The sequence below is a fragment of the Arvicanthis niloticus genome, chromosome 22 (genome assembly GCF_011762505.2).
Source record: "Arvicanthis niloticus isolate mArvNil1 chromosome 22, mArvNil1.pat.X, whole genome shotgun sequence".
Classification (NCBI taxonomy): Eukaryota; Metazoa; Chordata; class Mammalia; order Rodentia; family Muridae; genus Arvicanthis; species Arvicanthis niloticus.
In genome coordinates this window covers 13934824-13956013 of record NC_133429.1, presented here as the reverse complement: position 1 = coordinate 13956013, position 21190 = coordinate 13934824, and the positions used below count along the sequence as shown (strand labels likewise).

General features: G+C 37.5%; 1 protein-coding gene across 10 annotated transcripts in view; it reads right to left on the bottom strand.

The window, feature by feature from the left end:
- Anks1b (ankyrin repeat and sterile alpha motif domain containing 1B) overlaps nt 1-21190 on the bottom strand; it is a 1013218-nt gene that overhangs the window by 742319 nt on the left and 249709 nt on the right. For all 10 annotated transcript variants that reach the window (XM_076919966.1, XM_076919965.1, XM_076919964.1 and 7 more), the window contains exon 9: nt 13130-13273. In XM_076919966.1, coding sequence (XP_076776081.1) covers nt 13130-13273 — 144 coding nt within the window. The remainder of the gene's footprint in view (nt 1-13129; nt 13274-21190) is intronic.

Sequence of the window (21190 nt, the reverse complement as noted above, 5' to 3'; positions counted from 1 at the left end):
CATGGTAACTAAGACCTAGAAGAGTCATCCAAAAAAAAAAATCTTCCTGTGGGAAGTGGGCACTTGGCTCTATGATCTTATCTATGATGTGACAGACAACTTCTTACTCAGCCCTAAGAGGAATGTTGAAACTGGAGCATTTGTGATCAAAATTAAAATCAATCTAAACTCTTTCTACAAGGTGTTTCATTACCTTGTTATAATGACTACATGGCTATGTATTTTCTTCTATATCAACACGAAATGATCTGAGCTTAGCTGGGGGCAGAGATGGGAGGAAAACAACATTAAGAAATGAAATATATTTTGGGCACTTCTTAGATAAAGCATGTTACTAAAATACAAAGCAATGTACAAATAAATTACAAGCTACGTTATCATAAAAACAATCCATCCCCCTTTTCAACATATTTTAGGTAGATGACTGTCCACTTGTTGCAATGAAAAATGGCACATCAAGGATATGTGAGATTTTGTAATTTTCCCTTCACACTCAAGTGACAATGACAAATGGCTCAAGTCTCCACCCTGATTTCCCATCATGACCACATGTTTGAAAAATCAATACATCACTTGTGGCCAGGAATTCCAAATGCAGCCTACGATGTTGGCATTTTTCTCTGTCTTCCCGCTTCACTTCCGTTATTCCCACCTGTTCTTTCCCCACCCCACCCCTGCTCCTCATTCTCTCTCAACAGCTGGATTCCATTCCCACCTCAAACTCAGTGAGAAGCAAAATTTGGGGAACTTTTGAAATAGATTTTCCAATAAGTCAAGCTCCCAGCCATGAGGTTACAGACTGGCATGCCTCAGAGCTAAAGTATAACCACCCTGAGAAGCTTGAGGACATTGCAGAGAGCAGGAAAATGAAGAAGGAAAATGGGAGATTAGGGCCAGGTCTTGGTCAGTGCTTTCTTGCAGGCTCACACATAAGTGTCCATTATCTGCCTGAGGTCCATCTGCATGCCAGAAATAAAGGAAAGAAGAAAGGGTGGAGGGTGGGGGGTTAATCATCCTTCCCTTCAGGATAAATTACACACCAGCCATTAGCAAGGCATCAAATACTAAGAGTTACAACTTTCTTTTTTTTAAGTGAGGCTTGTCTTAATTACACCCAGGTTTGGATATGTAAGAGCCTAGCGAGGAGAACCAAAGGAGTTGGTCAAAAAATTGAGGGGTTGAGGGGTGGGGAAAGGACTCCTTGGAGTTAATTTAAATGTAGCTTTAATTTTAATACCATGGTGAATATAAAATCTATACAGCAAGTAAAATATTTGTTGAGAAAAGTAGAGAACAACACTAACATTCTAGCATTGCACACCAGATTGAGATTTTATATGTTTTTATTTTGTTGTTATTACTTAATAATGTTTTTAATAGTATAGTTACTTGATAGGGTAGTAAGTACAGAAAAAGAAAGGAGAGAGAGAGAGAGAGAGAGAGAGAGAGAGAGAGAGAGAGAGAGAGAGAGAATATACATACCTTAGCTATAACCCAGTATTCCTGAGCTGGGAAAACCCAAATTGTCAAAAAGGGCTCAATATCTGTCAGTTATTTAATCCTCTCAAAACAGTATAGTATTGGAATTATTCACCTTTTACAGGTAAGAAAACTGGTTCAGAGAAGCTGGCTGCATTACTGGAAAGCAAAAATGAGCATCAGAGAGCCTCTCTCCCTATGGTGACACAAAAGAACAACCTTGGGATTCAATACGCACAGTCCAAAGCCATCAGGCATGCAAGGCACGAGGACAGGCGGGCCTCAGATGAAAGCAACCTCTCAGATATAGAGAACTCCTAATCTAAAAATACAAGCAAAACAAATGGCGTTCAAAAGGAGAGGTAACCACATATGTCAAAAATTCTCTTGGCTATTAAGGGAAATGAAACTGTTTCTGGCCGAGGAAGATTAAGTTACACTTTCAGAAGGAGACAACGTTGGAGTAGGGCTTACTAACATCTGCAGTTGCACAGCAGCTTGTGGGTTGCCAACATTTGGAAGAAGTTGCCACCGCATAGCCTCTGACTCTACAGACCTTCCAATAGGCTTCGGTCTGAGAAAGTAACTATGTTAGCATGTAAAAGGTATCTGTAGAATCATGTAATCATGCTTTTGGCTTAAAGGGTTTGGGACCTGGTACTCTGAAGTCCACTCCCAGTTAGGAATGCTCTACTGTGGTTCTGTGTGCTATTGTTGATGTTTACTGAGTGTCTGATACATCTGGACACTATGTTAAGCACGTAGTGGGTCATGTTTCCCTCCAGGATAAAAGCGCTAGCATTATTCAGATTTTACAAATGATGAAATTAAAACCTAAAGCTATTGGTCTCTGAGGTTCTACGGCTTATCCTGGAGAAAGCTGGGAGTCTGAAGAATGTGCTTTTGTTTCTGGAGATAGTGGAATAAGGTTGAGTGGCTTCTAAAAATAGCGATACAGATATATAGTCTCAAGGGGATCAAAATAACAACAGTAACAATAGTTACTATTTGTTGAGGCCTTACTATGGGCCTGGCCTTATTATGTATGATTTAAACCCATTCTCTAATTTTTCTATCAACCCTTAGGAACCATAAAGTCTCTCTTTTGAAGATAAATAAAAAACAATAGACAGGGCTGAGAACAATCTATGGTTGAGAAAAGGCACATACATAGGATGTTACAAGGCCAAGGTTTCAAAACTTAGATCTTTCTAACTTCTCAGTATATAATGCTATTCCCATTTCTTTACAATATAAGGGTGTTTCTGTAGTCCATGAAATCAACCCACATTTTAAAATGAAAATAGAAACCAGGTGTAGTGAACACCCATAACCCCCACACTCTAGAAGCTGAGGTAGAAGAATCAAGACTTCAAAACCCGTGCTGGCTACACAGAGAAAACATATCCTCCAAAATCAAAGGGCAGGATAAAGCGGCTGATGCTCAACCAATGGCAATAAAACAGCCACAGTGCAAACCAAGGAACAATTACTATGTGAATTAAATAACACAGAGCTAGAGAGGTGGCTCAAGGCACTTATGCTTTGTGAAGGACAGAGTTCGGTTCCCAGAACCTACGATGGCTGACAGCCGCAAGCAACTCCAGCTCCAGGGGACCTGATGTCCTCTTTCATCTTACATAGGCAATGCACACACATGGTATGTGTCTGTACATACACATGCATACACACATGCACACACACACGCACACGTGCACACACACATACAGAGACACATACAGACACACACACATGCACACAAACAAGCATCTAAATATATACATATTTATTCCAAATAATATACATATTTATTTCAAAAAGGAACATATAGGAGCTAAAAATAGAGATGATGGCCAAGGTAGCTTGTAAGTCCAAGCAGACGAAGACCACTAGGTTCACAAGCTAAGGAGAATCCTTTAGAATCCAGTCCCATCCTCTTGTTTTATAAACATCAGCGTATGTTTGTACCCGAGAAGCTTTGTAGGCCTGTTTCCTGTCTGTAGAAGTTTAGGAATCCAAATGCTTCTTTTTCCCCTCTGTCTCTCTCTTTCTTTAGATCCCAGCTGTGAAGATTTCCACCATTGCAACATTCTCAAAAGCCTTGCAGGTCTACAATGTATACCGTACACATTTTTGTGATAGTCTTCCCTCTGGGTTATGTTGAGGTATATGAGAAGAGCGACATGCGACATTTCCAATAACTTCATAGATCTATGCAATTTTTGTTTTTGTGTTAGGTACTGTCTTATCTTACTGAAGCAGTAGAAGAAAATCATCTAGGCACCCCTTTGGCCCTCTCTCCACTATATCCTTTTTTGACAACAAATCTCCAAATATTAACATCTTTTCAAATCTGGAGAGCTTAAGCACGTCACAGTCATAAATGCCAGGTTCCTTTCCAGTTAGAAGTTCTGTGCCCAGTTTATCTCTTTTTTTGTACCACTTCAGAATTTTTATGTGTGATATTAAATGTGCTGCTACTATACAAAAAAGAATAACAACTTTCAGATGAGAGGAGTCATCTGGAGTTTCCTCCCTGTCTCTTTGCTTTGAAATACAGAGTTTATATTGCTCATCTGTGTAAACAAGGAATTTCTTATGTTCATTTCTAGGCGAATACCTTGAAACTCAGAGAATGCACACAGTCAAGAACACAGCTGATGTAAGGCAGAAGTTGGAAGAAACAATGTCCAGGCTTCAAGGGAGGGACCCAGATAAGCCACAGGTACTCACAGTTCTTCCTATCATTGGAGGGATTTTTTTTTAAACCCATAATGTAACATGATTCCAAGCATCTCTGCTGAGGTCAAAATTCGGGAAGTCCCAGTTACTGAAAGTGGTTGCTTTCAAAAGATTGGCTACCTGTACAATTTAGTTTATCTCTTATGTCATAAAGTCACTGTGGATAGAAAGAAGAAAGCAGGGCATGCCTTCAACGCTATCTATCATTCTGCCAGCCAATGAGCCAAGTTCATCACTTGCCAGTTACCTATACTTTCTGCTGCTCCAATACAAGGGTCTCTCCTGTTTTTGATGATGTACTTTTTATTACTTCCAAGAACTTACAAAAGCACCTTTAACATCCGCACGTCTACCAACATCCTGTCTGTCATGATTCATATATTCTACAACTTGGTTTCTTATGACTGCTAACCTGTAGAGCCTTCAGCCGTCACATTTCTACAGGCATCTCTACTTAGAATCATTTGGGTCTTCTCTGAGAAATATGGATTTTTCTCTGCTATACCAGTTTATGAGTCCTAATCTGCAGAATGTTTGATCCTTAACTATTTCTGTTCTAAACAACCTAGGCTTGAACAACCTCCTTCGAATTCTTCTATAACTTTATCCAATGTTCAGGTTCAAATTGACTGCTATGTGAGAGTGGGGGACATTTTTACAGCACTATTCCCAGGTTCAGGTACCAAATCTGTAATTGTTTCCAAGAACAACCATTGTAAATGGCCGCACACTTAGTAGATGAACAAAACGTTAATGTATTCTCTTAACAGTCTTCAAAACCCAAAGGCCAACTGTTCTCACTAGACTAATTTCACAGTATTAGCCAGGTTGATTCCTTCTAGACCCGCTATAGTCATGGTTCGCAACCTTCCTCATGCCCTGACCTGTTAATACAGTTCCTCATGCTGTGGTAACCCCCAACCATAAAATTATTTTCATTGCTACTTCATAACTATAATTTTGTTACAGATATTAATCATAATGTAAATAACTCTAGTTTCCATTTTCTGTTTCTATTTTGGTGACCCTGTGAAAAGCTCATTCTCTTCCCCACAATGGGGTCGAGACCCACAGGTTGAGAACTATGGCTCTACAGGCTAATCCACTTTCTGTTTCTCTAGTATTTAGAAGTTGCCTTTACTTAGGCAGTGACTGCATCACTCTAACTTCTCCCAGCATCATATCTCCTCTGACTTTGGTCCTCCTGCCTTCCTCTATGAAGACCACTGTGACTATGCAGAACCTCAACTCAAGATCCTTAAGTTACCCATCTACGAATACCTTTGTTACAGAAGTGACAAGATATACATGTTGTGAAGGCTGGGAATGTGACAACTTTGGTAAAAATTGTTCTACACAGCCATCCTTATTATTTATGGACATACATTAAAATGTTTAACTCATATAATCAAGCCAAGTTTTAAGGATATGACACCATATCCTACCCAGAAGTAACATCTTACCATGTTTTCTACCTGGTAAGCATCAATTCTGTTAAAAAGTTTAAGTAAAAGGAATTCAGCAACAGAAAAGGATTCCGTTATTATATTACTGAACGAGACAGTCTCTAAGGCTATTGCTGGAATAGTCCTTTGACTCATGATTATTATTCAAAGAGTCTCATCATATTTCAGGTTTATTACACTGGGGATAAAGTTAAACCTCTCTGGCAAAAGTGTAACTATTCTGAGCTGATATCTAAAGGATCATGTCAATTTTAAGGATGTAAAAACTATGAAAGTCAGAGAATTTAAATGATTAACCCAATGACACGGATTCTGATGTAGACGAGAGCATAATTTTGTGAATACCTAATGACTATGACTAGCTACGTGGAAATCTGCTCTGAGAGAGAGACAGAGAGACAGGGAGACAGAGAGAGACAGAGACCTGGAGACAGGGAGACAGAGAGAGACAGAGAGACAGAGACTTGGAGACAGACAAGGACAGGAGAGAGAGAGAGAGAGAGAGAGAGAGAGAGAGAGAGAGAGAGAGACAGAGACAGAGACAGAGACAGAGACAAAGAGAGAAGAGACCTGGAGACAGACAGAGACAGGGAGAGAGAGAGGTAGACAGAGAAAAAGAGACCTGGAGACAGACAAGGACAAGAGAGAGAGAGAGAGAGAGAGAGAGAGAGAGAGAGAGAGAGAGAGAGAAAACTCTACCTTCACATGAAATGATTCTTACTCTCAGGCAGGTCCAGGCAGATGTTTACTTAGCCATTTGAGTTTCTTAAACATGAAGGTAAATGCTAACAGGATAATTTCCTAAAAGCTTCAGGAACTTCATGTCAACTTAATCAGATTCATAAAAATATAGATACATTTGTCAGAGTACCACACGTGATGGTTATCCGGTCCAGTGAAAAATCCTCTATTGTCTTTGGTCAAATTGTTGGTTTATAAAATCTACACATCTATAGGGTCTACAAGTGATCTGTTTCTCATTTCCCTACAGACAAAATAACTTACTCAGTGCTCTCACAAAACCCTAAGATAAATATACTCCTATTTGTTCATGACAGAAGCTATTTTAAGAGGATCAGAATTTCTATAGACAACACTCAATGCTATTATCCAGTTGGTTCCTGTAAAGAAAAAACGGAAAAGCACTTTGGCGTTTTAAGATGTCAATTTATTAAATGCACATTAGACTTTTTGTTCTTGTTTGCTATAAAAATAATAAAGAATTCAAGTAGAAACTGGGATTCAAAGGCCCTGGAAGGCTCAGTGAGAATAATTGTTCATATGTGAATAAGCCCCTCACCAAGTAAAAGGAAAACATTCATATAATCAGAAATACCCATACATTTAAACATGGAAGAAATTGTGTTCACTTGTAGAAGCAAAGCTTCAACAATGATGGTTATTGGTATGTAGGGTGTGCTATCATGAATATTACCACGGCAGCAGAAATGTGGCAGCTATTTAATTGATAAGATCTACACTAGCTGGCAAGGTTCCTTAGATTTTTTTTTTTTAAAAAAACCAACCTGACAGTTGGTGAATAATGCAGGACAAATATGATATTCAAGTATATTTCCACTATATAGTCAGTGCACAGGTGTCTAGATAAAATCTTCAAAATACCACCGAGCCAGTGGCAAATCAAAACAGAAAATATATATTGGCTGTAAGAAAATATATTGCTAATATTACAGTTTCATTTTTCCCAGTACTATCTTTTTAATAAAAAATAGAAACTATCAAGATGAAAATATAAACCACATCAATGCAAGATAAACACCTCACTGAATATAAGTGTGTATCCACACAGATGTGGATGATTTTATGTAAATTCAATTATATTTATTTTACTAATTTGAAATCTGTTGTTATTTTAATGAAAGGTTTATCAATATTAAGGAGCTGTATAATGATTTCTATGGCTGCATATACTCCATAAATGAGTGTTCCAAATTTATTTAGCCAATCTTTTATTGAGGATATGAATGTTGTTTATCATGCTAACCTACAGCTATATTATAATAAACATTGATAAACTTCTGGTATTCTGTCCACCAAAATCTTCAGTTATCTCTAAAGTAAATGCCCATGACTGAGTGCAGGATAAAAGAATATATAGAGTACATGTGTTTTAAACCAAGAGAATGTTTATATGGAAATAGAAAGCTTATGGGACTCTTCTGAAGAGACTTAGGCAGTTTGTGTTAAGACCTCCAGATAGATATACTGGGCTGAGTTTGCTAGGCTGTGGACAGGTACTGAGGAAGAGCAGGCCACAGGGAACTGTATGAATGATGTAAAAGACAATATCTCTGGCCAATGGAGGGACCACTTTGGGTCAGAGTCACAGGATGTGTGACAAGTACAGGTCACAATTGACAGGGGGATAAAAGCTGAACCCGTACAATTGGGTGCTAGTGTCAGAGGAGAGAAGTAAAGACTATGATTGGCATTTGAAATTTCTGAATCAGAATGCAGAACTGTTGGGAAACCAGTATTGTAGACTCCAATATTGGATCTCCTACTTAACCATTTATATCTGCACATCCTACCAATGAGGGGGGATTGTGATATCTTCAATGGCATGACACTTATGTGCCCCCAGGCCTCATGTACTGGGCAGAACACTGCCTAAATCCAAGGCACTGACTGTCTGCATTGCTAAGAGCCTGACTGTGTATATTGATGAGCTCTTGATCAACACTTCCCAGAAGGTCCTCAGTCACCCAGGGATGAAAAAGCTGGCTGCAGAAGTCAACCACCTGTACACTTGCCAGTGAGGCCAAAGAAGCAGGATGCCCTATAAGTATGTTTAGAAAGGTGTGGCACAGACTCTAAGAGTTGTCTTGATCAGAGATAATCTGCTAGCAAATTAAACAGCCCAGAGCAGCCCTGCAATGAGCATGTTTTACACCTCTGGGTAGAAACTGTAACAGGAACAGTAGAAAGAGAAATACAACTGATGTATGTGAGGTCTTAGCCAGATATGGCCATGCCGTGCTGGAAAGAGATAAACATGTATGCATCTTAGAGCTTAACCAAGCTGTTTCTCTTGAAGTCTGTACAGATGATGATCCATCAAAACAGCTCCAATGATGCTCCTGGCCACCCTCCTATCTAAAACTGTGTCCTTCTGCAGATATAAGATTTCACTGGGAAAACCTTATTTACTATCCTGAAATCTCCAGGGAAACCTTACAGGTACCCTGGCCAGGGTTTGAGGAAGAGATCAAGGGCCCAGCAGAAATCTTTGTATAGACTAGAAGATGAAACCAGAGTACTTTGAGGAGAGCAGATGAGAGTGCTGGTGAGCTTTGAATGCTGAAATCCTACCCTTAGTTCTGGACAGGCATGGTATTTGGAAAGGCTCAAGGTCAAATGACCCATCATTTGAAAGCAATAACATTAGAGAAATTTCTAGTATTTCACAATAGAAATGATGTCTGTGAAATTCCTAGCATATAGAACACATTGCTAAAAAGAGTAGCAATCGCTGTGGTCAGCAGGGATTCAAAGAGAAACTTTGAACTTGGTCATATTTTCTAGAAAGAGTTTCCCTGGATTCCCTTCTAATTTGTTGCATAGCTTTATCTTGTGTGATTTACATAAAACTTCTAATGACAGGAAATCTCAGTATTTTCAAAGGACTTTAGTCACCTGATGCTAGGCAGCATCCTGAGCCTTCACGAGTTGAAGAGAAAATTGTTTCCAGAGATGTCAGTCCAGTCAAAACAAAAAGACAAAACTCCATACAATTCATTCACAGGCATGAACTCGAAAGCGCCTATCACTTAGCCTGTTCATCCTGTTTTTGGTATCGGAGCAAGGAGAAATGAAATCTAAGCTCTGAAGGATTAAGTCAGTTCAAAGCCTAGATAAAAACTGGGAATTGAGTCTATGTTCTCATTTTACAAATCAAAATATTACGCAATCTTAAGAACACTTTAGAAGTGTAGCCTGGATACTAGGTGAGCCTATATTCTTTCTATAATAGTTTTGATTTGTAACCTGAATACTATGCTTTAAACATAAAAGATATTTGATAGATGTTAGTTAGACTCAATTAAATTAAGTGGTAGTAATATGAAGTACAAGAAGCATTATATATGGTGTTTACACATCTGGGCATGTAAAATCTATAAAGCACCATATTAATGACACCAAGCACAATGGAACCCATAGCAGACTACAAAGAAACGGTTAGCCATTAAGTTCAATTTGTACATATTGACTTTAATGGTCCCCAAAATAAGCTAGAAATGTGAAAAATACCTTCTAAGTCTGAAAAATATTTTGCAGGTTGGATGCTTTAATTTTGAAAATTCCAAGGTTATATTACTGAGAAAATATATTTAATCATAGGTTACTTTGGGCAAAGTACCTAAAATGGAAAGAAATTAAACACCTTAATATTTTTACAGTAAAAAAATGTTTCAAGTGGTATGTTGTTATATGATTTCAACACATTCCATTTGATGCTGATAACCTCACTAAAAAGTTTGAAAGAACCCACACTGTCGGCTCCTTGAGGGTAGGGACCCCGAGCTCACTGCAGAATGGGCCCCGGATCTATCACGGAATAGATGGATAAGATACTTGTGTATTCTCTGTTTTTTAAGGCTTCATTAGAAACACTGACTTCCTGACTCAAGGTCTTTTCAGAGTTTACATTCCTTTGATGATAAGCATTATCTCCTTCTGCTTCTGAACAGAAATCAGGGAGCTGATCACAACCTTAGCATTAGGTGACAAAGTTTCCTTAAGTTCTGAAGTGACTCATGGCCTCTCCCTTCTTTGAAAAAAAAAAAAAGCTGAGAAATAATAAATAGATCAAGGATGATAATTTTAAAATATTTAAAATACATTTACTTCTGGATGGCTAAATTGTGTACTTGGAAAATCCTCTGTAATGAAATAAAAGCAGCGGGCTTGAAGATGACGCAATTTATAAAATATATAAAATACACATAAGACTGGCAAGATGACTTAGCAGGTACTGTACAAGCCCACCAACTTGAGTTCTATCCTGGAATCTATATAAAGGTAGAAGAAAAGAACCAATTCCTTGAAGTTGTCCTTTAATCTTCACACACCCACAATGGTACATGTTCCCCACTAATCATAACAAATGCAATTTAAAATAAATGTGTATGTATTATTTGTAAAACTACAAAATCCCTTCACATACTTTCTGAAATAAAAATCTATAACCATATATATGGCTCATGTATATGTACATATATGCTTATTAAAGGAGAACCCATGAATAATAGTTTCCAGATACACAAAATATACATTTTCAAAAACTTCTATGAGGGGAGCATTAGTATGAGTCCCGTTTCCAGATCGCTGAATTAAATCCAATTAAAAAAAAAATACTGTATCAGAAGTAAATTTGTATATTTAATATAGCAACAATTAAAATCCAAAAAGAACACCTTTTCAACTTGGCATAGTAATTATAAAATATAAAAGTTCAAAAGCAAACAAGCAAGCCAGGGAATAGTTTTAATATAATAACATGGGTTAATAATATCAACACTTAGCCATGCAGTTTACATATTGGGAAAGCAAAAATAAATGAGATTTTAGATATAAACCTAAACCATAAGGATTAAGTATAATAAGAAAAATATGTTATTGTTCATATGACAGTTATAGGAAAACTAGGTATTAACAAGTGAAATCCAATATAGAGTTGTATCTGTAATTGAAGATAAAAGCAATTCTAAAGGCAATAAATTAAAGGAAAAATAGCTCTGAAAAGTTTAATGAATTTTATATTAAAAACTGCACAATATACTTGTGCATATGCACACAAATTAAGACAACAGAAAAGTTAAAGATTAAGAACACTGTAATAAATGTAACTACTGAAATATTAATATTTAGACTATCTAAGAAATTTATTCAAGTAATGCTGGTTTTCTCAGACAAATTATCAAAGAAAGCCTAGCACTTAACTTTACTCTCAATATTTAAAAAAAAAAAAAAAAAAAACATTTAGAGCAATCACGAGTCAAGTGTGGCTAGCCAGACACAGTCGTAGTATTAATGATTTGGATGGCAGAGTGTCACAGTAACAGCTCTGATACTCTATTTTGATCTAAGAGTCCTACTTTTTAAGATATATAACAAAAATAATTTAAAAACATATTTTGACAAAGTCTTGAACATTCTTAAAATGGGCAAAGATGTTCATTATTATAAAACTATCAGATTAGTACATCCATAAAACAAAAACTTGTGCTTTTCCTTTCCATCTGCATTCACATAAATATGGGCTTAGATTTGTATACTGTGCATGAAATATGGATATAGACTTGTGTATTGTGCATGAAGACCTTAAGGGAAGACATGCCCTCTGGTCCACCCACTATTCTGACTACTGTGGTGCTATGATCCACAGATATTGAATACCAACAGACTGATCTTCCTTCTTCACAGAACTCACAGTTCATTGTTTCTTAATAACAAATTATATAAAAACTAGGGCAGATCTTACAAAAGTCCTATGAAGAAAAATTTAAATATTATATTCATATATTTAAATACATGCATATTTAAATAATATATATCATGTAATATATAAATGAATATATTACATATTCACATATGTATATGAATATCCTTTGTAGCTTTTCACAGAAATTCTTATTGGAGTTTGGAGGAGTATGATCAAACTTCCTGTGACATATCCATAAGAAAAAGGATGCTCTCTAGACTCAGGTACAAAACAGAGAAAACGTATTTGTAATACACTTTTCTAGACAACATGGCTTCTATCTGTCCTAGATTACTTTCCTACCCATTTTCAGTATGGTTAACCTTATTTCAACATCATCTTCACCTGTATGAGGTTTATCTCATCTTATGTAGAAACACTTTTATTGCAGCCTCAATTTCCTAACTTTATTATTTCATTTCTGAACCTTAGGACCCACAATATAGTAAAGCTGATTTAGTACTGAAATGTTAATAAACAATATAGTCAGTATTTTAGTGTTCTGTTCTCAGTTTTAAAACTTCCCAGTGGGACACAGGATATATTCATGTTATTCAATAATGCTTCCGTTGTGCTAAAAAAAAAAAAATATGTATCACTATCGATGCTTTGAAACAACTTGAATATAGCCTCCTCTGACTGTAACTTTAGGTCACATCTTCATATTCTTTTAAATGACATATTTATGGATCATAAACATTAAATGTTTATAAATAGGAAATCTTTCAGTATCCACACCAAAATTTGGAAACATAACAAATGTGCAAATTTACTGCATACTGCGCTGAGACACACAAGAAACTAAAGAAGAAAAAAAAGAGAAAGCTTTTCGAAGGGAGCAGAGGATCAAGCACATTTCTGAGAGGGAAAGACTTAATCAAATAAATATGCAACCACTATATAGTCGTGTGTTACCTTAATGAAAGCGAAGCTTTACCTGTGCGAGCATGGGAAAGCCAAGGTTCCTACATCCGTTACAAGGAGTTAGCGCTTCCCAGAGTCCCGTGGGCCCACAAGAGTTTGGATCCTCCTCTTCGTCTTCCACTTCTCCTGGTGACAAATTTATTGTAGATGAAGTTCTCTGAAATCAAATTTATATTATACCAATATATTATACCAATGTTATTCATATATCATAACATCAATCAAAGCATATAACTGACTCACTGGCGTGTCTTAGCAAGCCGGCTGGCTTCTTGCCTTACGACCTGACTCTGCTATCTTGCTAGGCCAAAGACAGGCATAATTCCATTTAAGTTGAGAGCAAAGAAAGTGGGTGAGAAATATGCAAACTAATGAAGTTTGTAATGGAGAACAGGGCAGAATAACGACCAGGAAAATATATGAACAGCAACAAATGAGGGAAATCTTACAGTTTATTAAGAACGTTTAGTCATATAATAAAGGAAAATGTGACAAAAAGACCAACATGATACACTTGAGTGAAACAGGAATTACTGTGAGAAATGCTTTAAGGGGTCACCAAAAGTACCCCACAAACTCTTTGTGACAGGCATGACAGGAATAAGTAATACTTTGAAATTTTCACAAGCAGATCACATGCCAACCATACAAACTTTTCGCTACCTCCCAAATCCCACTAAAGCGACCGTACCAGGTTTATTAAAAATTCATACACTATGAGACAAAGGCAGCAATGGAGACAGAAGGAAGGGGATGGGCAGCGTCAAGAACATGTGTGGACAATGGCGGGTGACTTTGGAGTAGCAGACAGGGAGGTATTAGCTGAGAGATGAGACCCTGAAAGAGAAGTGGTTGCGTGACTGAATAACTGAGAGACAGGCTACTCCGGAAGCTATGAGGAGACAGTCACGTGAAGACGACCCCTAACCAGTCCACTAGCAAAACACTTCTTAATGTTTCACCTACACACAAATAACAGTCATCAGATATTTGAAGAAAGCCTCTAATAAAACCAACTTTTTAAAATTGTATTTTTCTCAGGTGCATAGACAGTAGAAAACAAGAACAGAAGACTGCCACTAAATACATCAATTCATACATAAACACATATGTGTGTGTACATATACATAAATACATACATAAGTACAAACATGCACTGCAGTGGAAGAACTAGAAAATAAATCAGGCGATATCATAACAGCTAGAATACAAAAAAAGAAGTTAGTTCTTAAGAAAACTGAGGGAGTTGTTTTTAAAAGGCCCAAAACTTGAAGAACAAGAGTTCTATAATCGTTAGGGAGAGAATATAAACGAGAAGTTCAAAGAAATGATACAAGAAACTTTTCAGGAACTAAAGAAAATGTCTATTACCAAAGGCCCCGCTGAATGCTCAGTAAACTGGATTCCAAAAATACATATGTATAAGTTTTTTTAAAAAGACAAGAAATGCTGGCATGGATGTGAGGGAAGGGGACCACCTATTCACTGTTAGTGAGAGTCCCAACTGATGCAGCCATTATGCAAATCTGTGGGGAAGTTCCTCAAAAAGTTAGATACAAATCTACCACAAGACCCAGCTAGTTCACTCTTGAGCATACACCCAAAGGACTCTATATCTTTCTGGAAAAATATTTGTTTATCCATGTTCATTGCTGTTTTACTCACAAAAGTTAGGACATGGGAATATTCACGCATCCATCCACCCATTCATTCATTCATTCATTCATTCATATTATCCACTCATCATTGATGGATGAATGAATAACTATGATATGTCTACATAATGGAATATTATTTAGATGCAAAAAAAGAGAAATTGTTAAATTTTCAAGTAAGTGGATGGCGCCGGACATATTCAGTCTGAGTGAAATAAAATCCTGACCCAGAAAAACGACTGGTGTGTGTTTTCTCTCACTTAGAGATGCTAGCTTTGAATGTTTGGATATTTGTGTTTCATTTGAGACATCCATGGGGCTCACTTAGGATCCCTGAGGAAACTTTTAAGGGAGAGGAGATAGAACACAGTGGCGTAAAGGGGGAAAGATGGATAATGAAACATAAAGGACTAACTGGGATGTGGAATGGGAGGGCAGGGTCAAGAAGGGAACACCAGAGGCTTCCATCCTAGTGACTGGCTTTTATAATGCTACGTCTGCTTCCAAAGAAAAAAATCAATCATCACTTTTACCCAGCTGAGAACCCTGTGAGCTGAACCTGATAAGATATCACTGGCGCATTATTACTCTGAAGGTGGTGGAAGTAATCAAGCACTTTCTGAATGTCTTGAAGGCCTCCACCACAAGATGGAACTAATTCTTAACACCATTATCAGGACTAGGAACCAGGGCTCGATAGGTCATAAGCCATAGGGAGGAACCTGCCATTCCTCTAAATGGACATCGTTGTTAACTAACTGTTGACCTGCCATTCCTCTAAATGGACATTGTTGTTAACTAACTCTTGATGATGTAGTATTTTACCTATAGAGCCTCTCTCAAATCTCATTAGAGAAGCTTCTTTTTGCCATAGAAGGAGATTAACACAGAGACCCACAACTTATCGAGATGAAGGCAACAAGAAACTGCAGAGTGCTCTGCTCTAAATGATATTTTTAGAACATATACCACCCTCCCAGGAACCCATTTTCCAGACTCTACAGGGCAGTTGCACATATGATTGGGACAGAATGCAGGGCAGTTACACATATGATTGGGACAGCATACAGGGTGGTTACACATATGATTGGAACAGAATGCAGGGCAGTCGACATATGATTGGGACAGCATGCAAAAGCCCTGCAATGGCCTGAGTCGGGCAAAATCTAAGCATGGATGTTAAGTTCTACCCCTATCTGAAGAGTTATTGGCAGTCAACAGCTGCTGGGTAGGTCATTTTCTTTAAGTGTGTGGAGCCTGGTAAGGGGACCACACTCCTGTGGATGCCCACATCCAAGCAAATATGGGTAGCAGAAATTGGACTCAATGGTGCTTTTTGTTTTCTGTTTTGTTTTTCAAGAGACTGGATGTATAGGGAAGGGAGTGGATCTGGGAGGAGCTGAGGGAGGGTAAGTATGAACAAAATGTGATGTATTTAATTCTCACAGAACTTAGAAAACTATTTTTTTCAGAAAATTTTAAGTTAAAATAAATAAACTTCATAAAAGATCCTCAGAATACAATGCTCCATGTAATACTGACAGATCACAATTATTAGGGTTAGAAAAGGCATTTGATTATAAAATTAAAGATGTTCTTTCCTTCCCATTATAAATAAAATTGATTTTTTTCTACACCCACATTTTAGCTTTCCCTTTATCAACTGCCAACAACTAGAAAATAATGCAATTAAACAGTCTTTTAATTAATTGGTTGTCATCTCACATTGTACTGAAAACTTACTATGTGGTCTGTAACATCATGGGACCACTTTGTGTTAATTATTCTTGTTCACAAAACAACTTTTAAGGCGATCATTATTTTCCCTTGCTTCATAAACAAGGAAACTAAGGCACAGAAAATTTGAGTAAAACCCAAGGCTACAAAACTTTCCAGTGACATAAAATGAGAGTTTAAGCCCAGACTGTCAGATTAAAGACCTTTCTTAGCTGCAAGTTTACAAGACCTCTCATCTTGCACATAATCCCACAAACAACAATAAATTGAGTAAGTAAGCTATTGTGCTACATTTTAAACAAAATGTGTATATTTTAATGCTTGTATGACATGATGATATCCCTGAGAACATTTTGCCATCTGCAACAGCCAATTAAATTTTCTGTAATTTGGTTCATATCAACCCATAATTTTGTAAATATATATTTGCTAAAAAAGCAATAGTAAGTGTTTATCACACTAACTTTTTTACTCTGAAGACCTTTTATCTTGTGAAGTCTAAAATATTAATCTAATGGATGGAACCAAATAAAAAAAAGTTCTGAGGGGGACTCAGAGCCAGAAAGACAAAAATGGTATGTATTTGTTTATGCATGGATGTTAGCTGTTAAGTCAGTAATAAGGAAGCCACAATCCATATAATCACAGAGGTTAGGTAGGGAGTAAGGGAATATGGGGGAGGGGTGGGTCTCCCTAGGAAGTGGAAAGAGAATAGATAGTTATGAGTGGATGAAGGGAGATACTGGAATGAGAGAATCAAGTGAGGGAGGGCAAGAGAAGAATACAGGGAAGAACACCTAAAACTAAAGGCCATTTGAGGGGTCACATGGAAATCTAATATACTAGAAGCTTCCTATAATATATGCATATATACAGGTGTTCTAAATGAAATTGTCAAATAATAGAGAAGACAGAGCCCCAACTGGACATCTCTGATCACCAAATGAAGCTTCCAACATTGGGAATGGGTTACATCCAATTGAGTTGTTGGCCAAAGGGGTCCCTTGGGAGCCCCCACACAATCCAAGATATCACCAAGGCTATTGGTGGCCCCCCACAAGCTGATGGTAAAGCCCTGTAACTGAAGAAAACACATGCACAATTCATTGAACATGAAGAAAGCTGGTGCCTTCCTAAAGCCCTAACCACCAAAAACTAGTATTCATAGAACTGGAAGGTACTCTGCATTTTAACAACAACAACAAAAAAAATATGCAAATACCAACCCAGTTACAAATCCTTCAACCTACAAGAGCGACCTGCCTGAAAGATACGCTGTTGCACTGGTGCCACAAAGCTTGTGAGAGTGACCAACTAATAACTGATTTGAATTAAGGCCCACTCCATAAGATGGAACCCATACTCAATGCTGCTTGGGTGGGCAAGAACTTGAGACTAAATAGGCCAGGGACCTAGGGGAAAGCCAAATTCTACTGTTATACTAAGGGATACAGCAATAAAATGATCCCTAATGACATTCTGCTACAATCATAGATCCATGCCTTGCTCATCTATTATCAGAGAACTTTCCCCTACAATAGATAGACAAATGCAGAGATTGACAACCAATGTGCAGGAAGAGAGAGAGATTGGAACACTCAGCCCTAAAAGGGACATCTCCAACAAATCCCTCCCCTCAAGGCTCAGGACACTCTGTGGAGATGGTGGATGGAGGACAGACACCAAGGAATCAAGATCTCCTAGACACAACCGGGATGACACAAATATGAACTCACAGAGAGCGTGGCAGAAAGTACATGGTCAGCAAATGTCTGCACCAGATGGTGTCCCAGAGCTGAGAAAAGTGCACATATCCATTATAGGATGAATAGAGAAGCAAGTGGCTATCAAATACATTAATTCAAAAGTCTCACTAGAGAAACAAACTAGTCTTAAGGGTAGACCCCACACCCAGCAGCAGTTGGCCAACACAAATGGACTCAACAGCATATTGGGGTATTCTCTGTCTCATAATGTTAAGAACTTTTTTCTACCTTACAGGTCCTTTGCATGTATATTATGGAATTCACTTTGGGGGTTTCATGGGATTCCTGAGTGTACAAACATGTGTCTCTCTATTTATATGCGTCTCTTGTGTTTTTAATTTGGCTTTTTCTTGTTTGGTTGTCTTGTTATTTCTCAAATAATTTTGTTTTTCTTTATCTTATTTTATCTCATTATCAATCTTTAGATCCCTGTTGGTCTTCTGTCAGGGGAGAGAGGGAGTGTGGATCTGGATAAGAGGATAAGTATGGAAGAACTGGGAGAAGGAGGGGAGGCAAACCTGTAATCAGAGTACACTATATGAAAAAATCCACTTTAAATAAAATAGAAATAACTTTAATCGAATAAGAACTTGTACATGTTAGATCCTTGTTGCTCACAAAAACAAATTAAAATTTTCAAAGGCATCTCAGTCACCAGTTCATAACTAGTTTACTGGTTTGGCCATCAACAGGGATCCAACGTGGCACTATAAAATGTGGCATACTCAGCTAAAATCCATCAATTTTCATAGTTCAATATTTCACTTCATTAGTTCTGCTAATGCTTCTACAGCTAATATATTCATTCAATTATGTAGTTAACTTCTTCCGTATATATATTCTCTTTTTAAAAATGTGTTTGTATCATATCCCTGTTCATAAATCTCCCATTATTTCCCACTAAACAATGAACAATATGCAAATTATTTAATTTATCTTAAAGGTTCTGTGATCAAATTATTCTTTAGATTTTTTTTACTCAGAGCTAGAATTAAATTTAAAGTTCCTGTTTGCTGAGCAAGTGTTCTTCCGTAAAACTACCACTTCCAGACCCCTATTTTCAACTTTTAAAGAATTGTATTGCTTATTCCATTTGTTATTTGCTATTTGTTTTAGCATTTCTAAACCGTTTTTTATTACTTTTATTTTTTACAGTCCATCCATTGCCCCCCTCCTGGTACCCCCCTCCCACAGTTCCTCATCCCATTCTTCCTCCCCCTGTCTCCAGGAAGATATTATCCCTCCTCCAGAAGACCTCCCTACTTCCTGGGGCCTCAAGTCTCTCAAAGGTTAGGCCCATCTTCTCCCACGGAGGCCAGAGAAGGCAGTCCTCTGCTATATATGTGTTGGGGACCTCGGACCAGCTCAGGTATGCTGCCTGGTTGGTGGCTCAGTGTCTAAGAGATCTCATGGGTCTGGGTTAGTTGAGACGGCTGATCTTCCTATGAGATCACCCTCCTCCTCAGTTCTTCCAGTTTTTCTTTAATACAACCACAGGGGTCCCCAACTTCAGTAGATTCCTCAGAAAATTGGAAATAGATCCTCCTGAAGACACAGCTATACCACTCTTGGGCATATACCCAAATGATGCCCCCCCCCCACCCCCATACCACAGGGACACATGCTCCACTATGTTCATAGTGGCCTTATTTGTAATAGCCAGAAGCTGGAAACAACCCAAATATCCCTCAATGGAAGCATGGATTCAGAAAATGTGATTCATTTACATAATATAATACTCTTAAGCTATTAAGAATGAGGACATCATAAGTTTTGCAGGCAAATGGATGGAAGTAGAAAATATTTTCCTGAATGAACTAACTCAGACCCAAAAGGACATGTATAGTATGTACTCAGTAATACGTAGATATTAGCCAAAAAAGTACAGAATACCTAGGATACAATCCACAGAACTCAATAAGGTTAATAAGCAAAAAATTATTTGTTTTTTTAAACTTCTTTTTGGTTTATATTTCTATACAGTATATTTTGATCATGATTACCAAAGTTTTCCCAGATCCTTCCCACCTCTCTACACACCCAACTTTAGGCCCTCACTAAGTGCCCAGGCTGGCCTTGAACTCACGTCATAAATTTCTTGGATTACAAACCTGTAGTATTGATCCTCTCCCTTTTGCCTTTTCATTTATTCTATTATATCTAATCCAGACTAGAGTCAAGTAGAGTTATTTAGCTTTACATGATCATGTTCCACTCTTCTATCCATCTGTTCTACCTTACTTCTATATTCGGTAATACAGTGGGGTTAAAAATATAGCTTCTGTGAGCAGACAGTCCTGGATTCAAATTAAAACTGTACAATTTTCAGATCTGACCAGTCTCAGCCTTGCTTGACTTTACTTACACAATGAAAAAAAATATAACACTCACCAGTTCTTTTTCCTCATAATCGAGTGAGGTGGTTGACACATGATAATATTTCAATAAATATTAACTATTATTTTGGCTCGTATTTTCTTATAACTCTATGGATTCAAGTATAGTTCAGATTTTGCCCTTTATGTAAAAATTCTCCAGATTTCTCACAAACATAAATTCCAGCACTCTGTTCCACATGTCTGCCATCGCCTATGCAAGCACACATCATATTATGGCATTTCACATATACCTGGACGTAAGGAATAGCACAGCACCAAAAAGCCTTGTCTTCTTTGAAATCAAACAAGAACACATTAAGTCCTAGCTCCGCACCTTCTAAGCTAAGTAGCTTTGAGTAAATACTTAGTCTCATTAATCCTCAGTTTCTTTGCTTGCCAAAGCAGGTGCAATAATAATTCCTACTTTTGTGAGGCTCTATCAGGATAGAATTACTTCCATAACTGACACATAAAAATAGTCATTACTGGTAGTGTAACTATCACAATCACAAAAGGGTTGTGAATGCACACATAATGT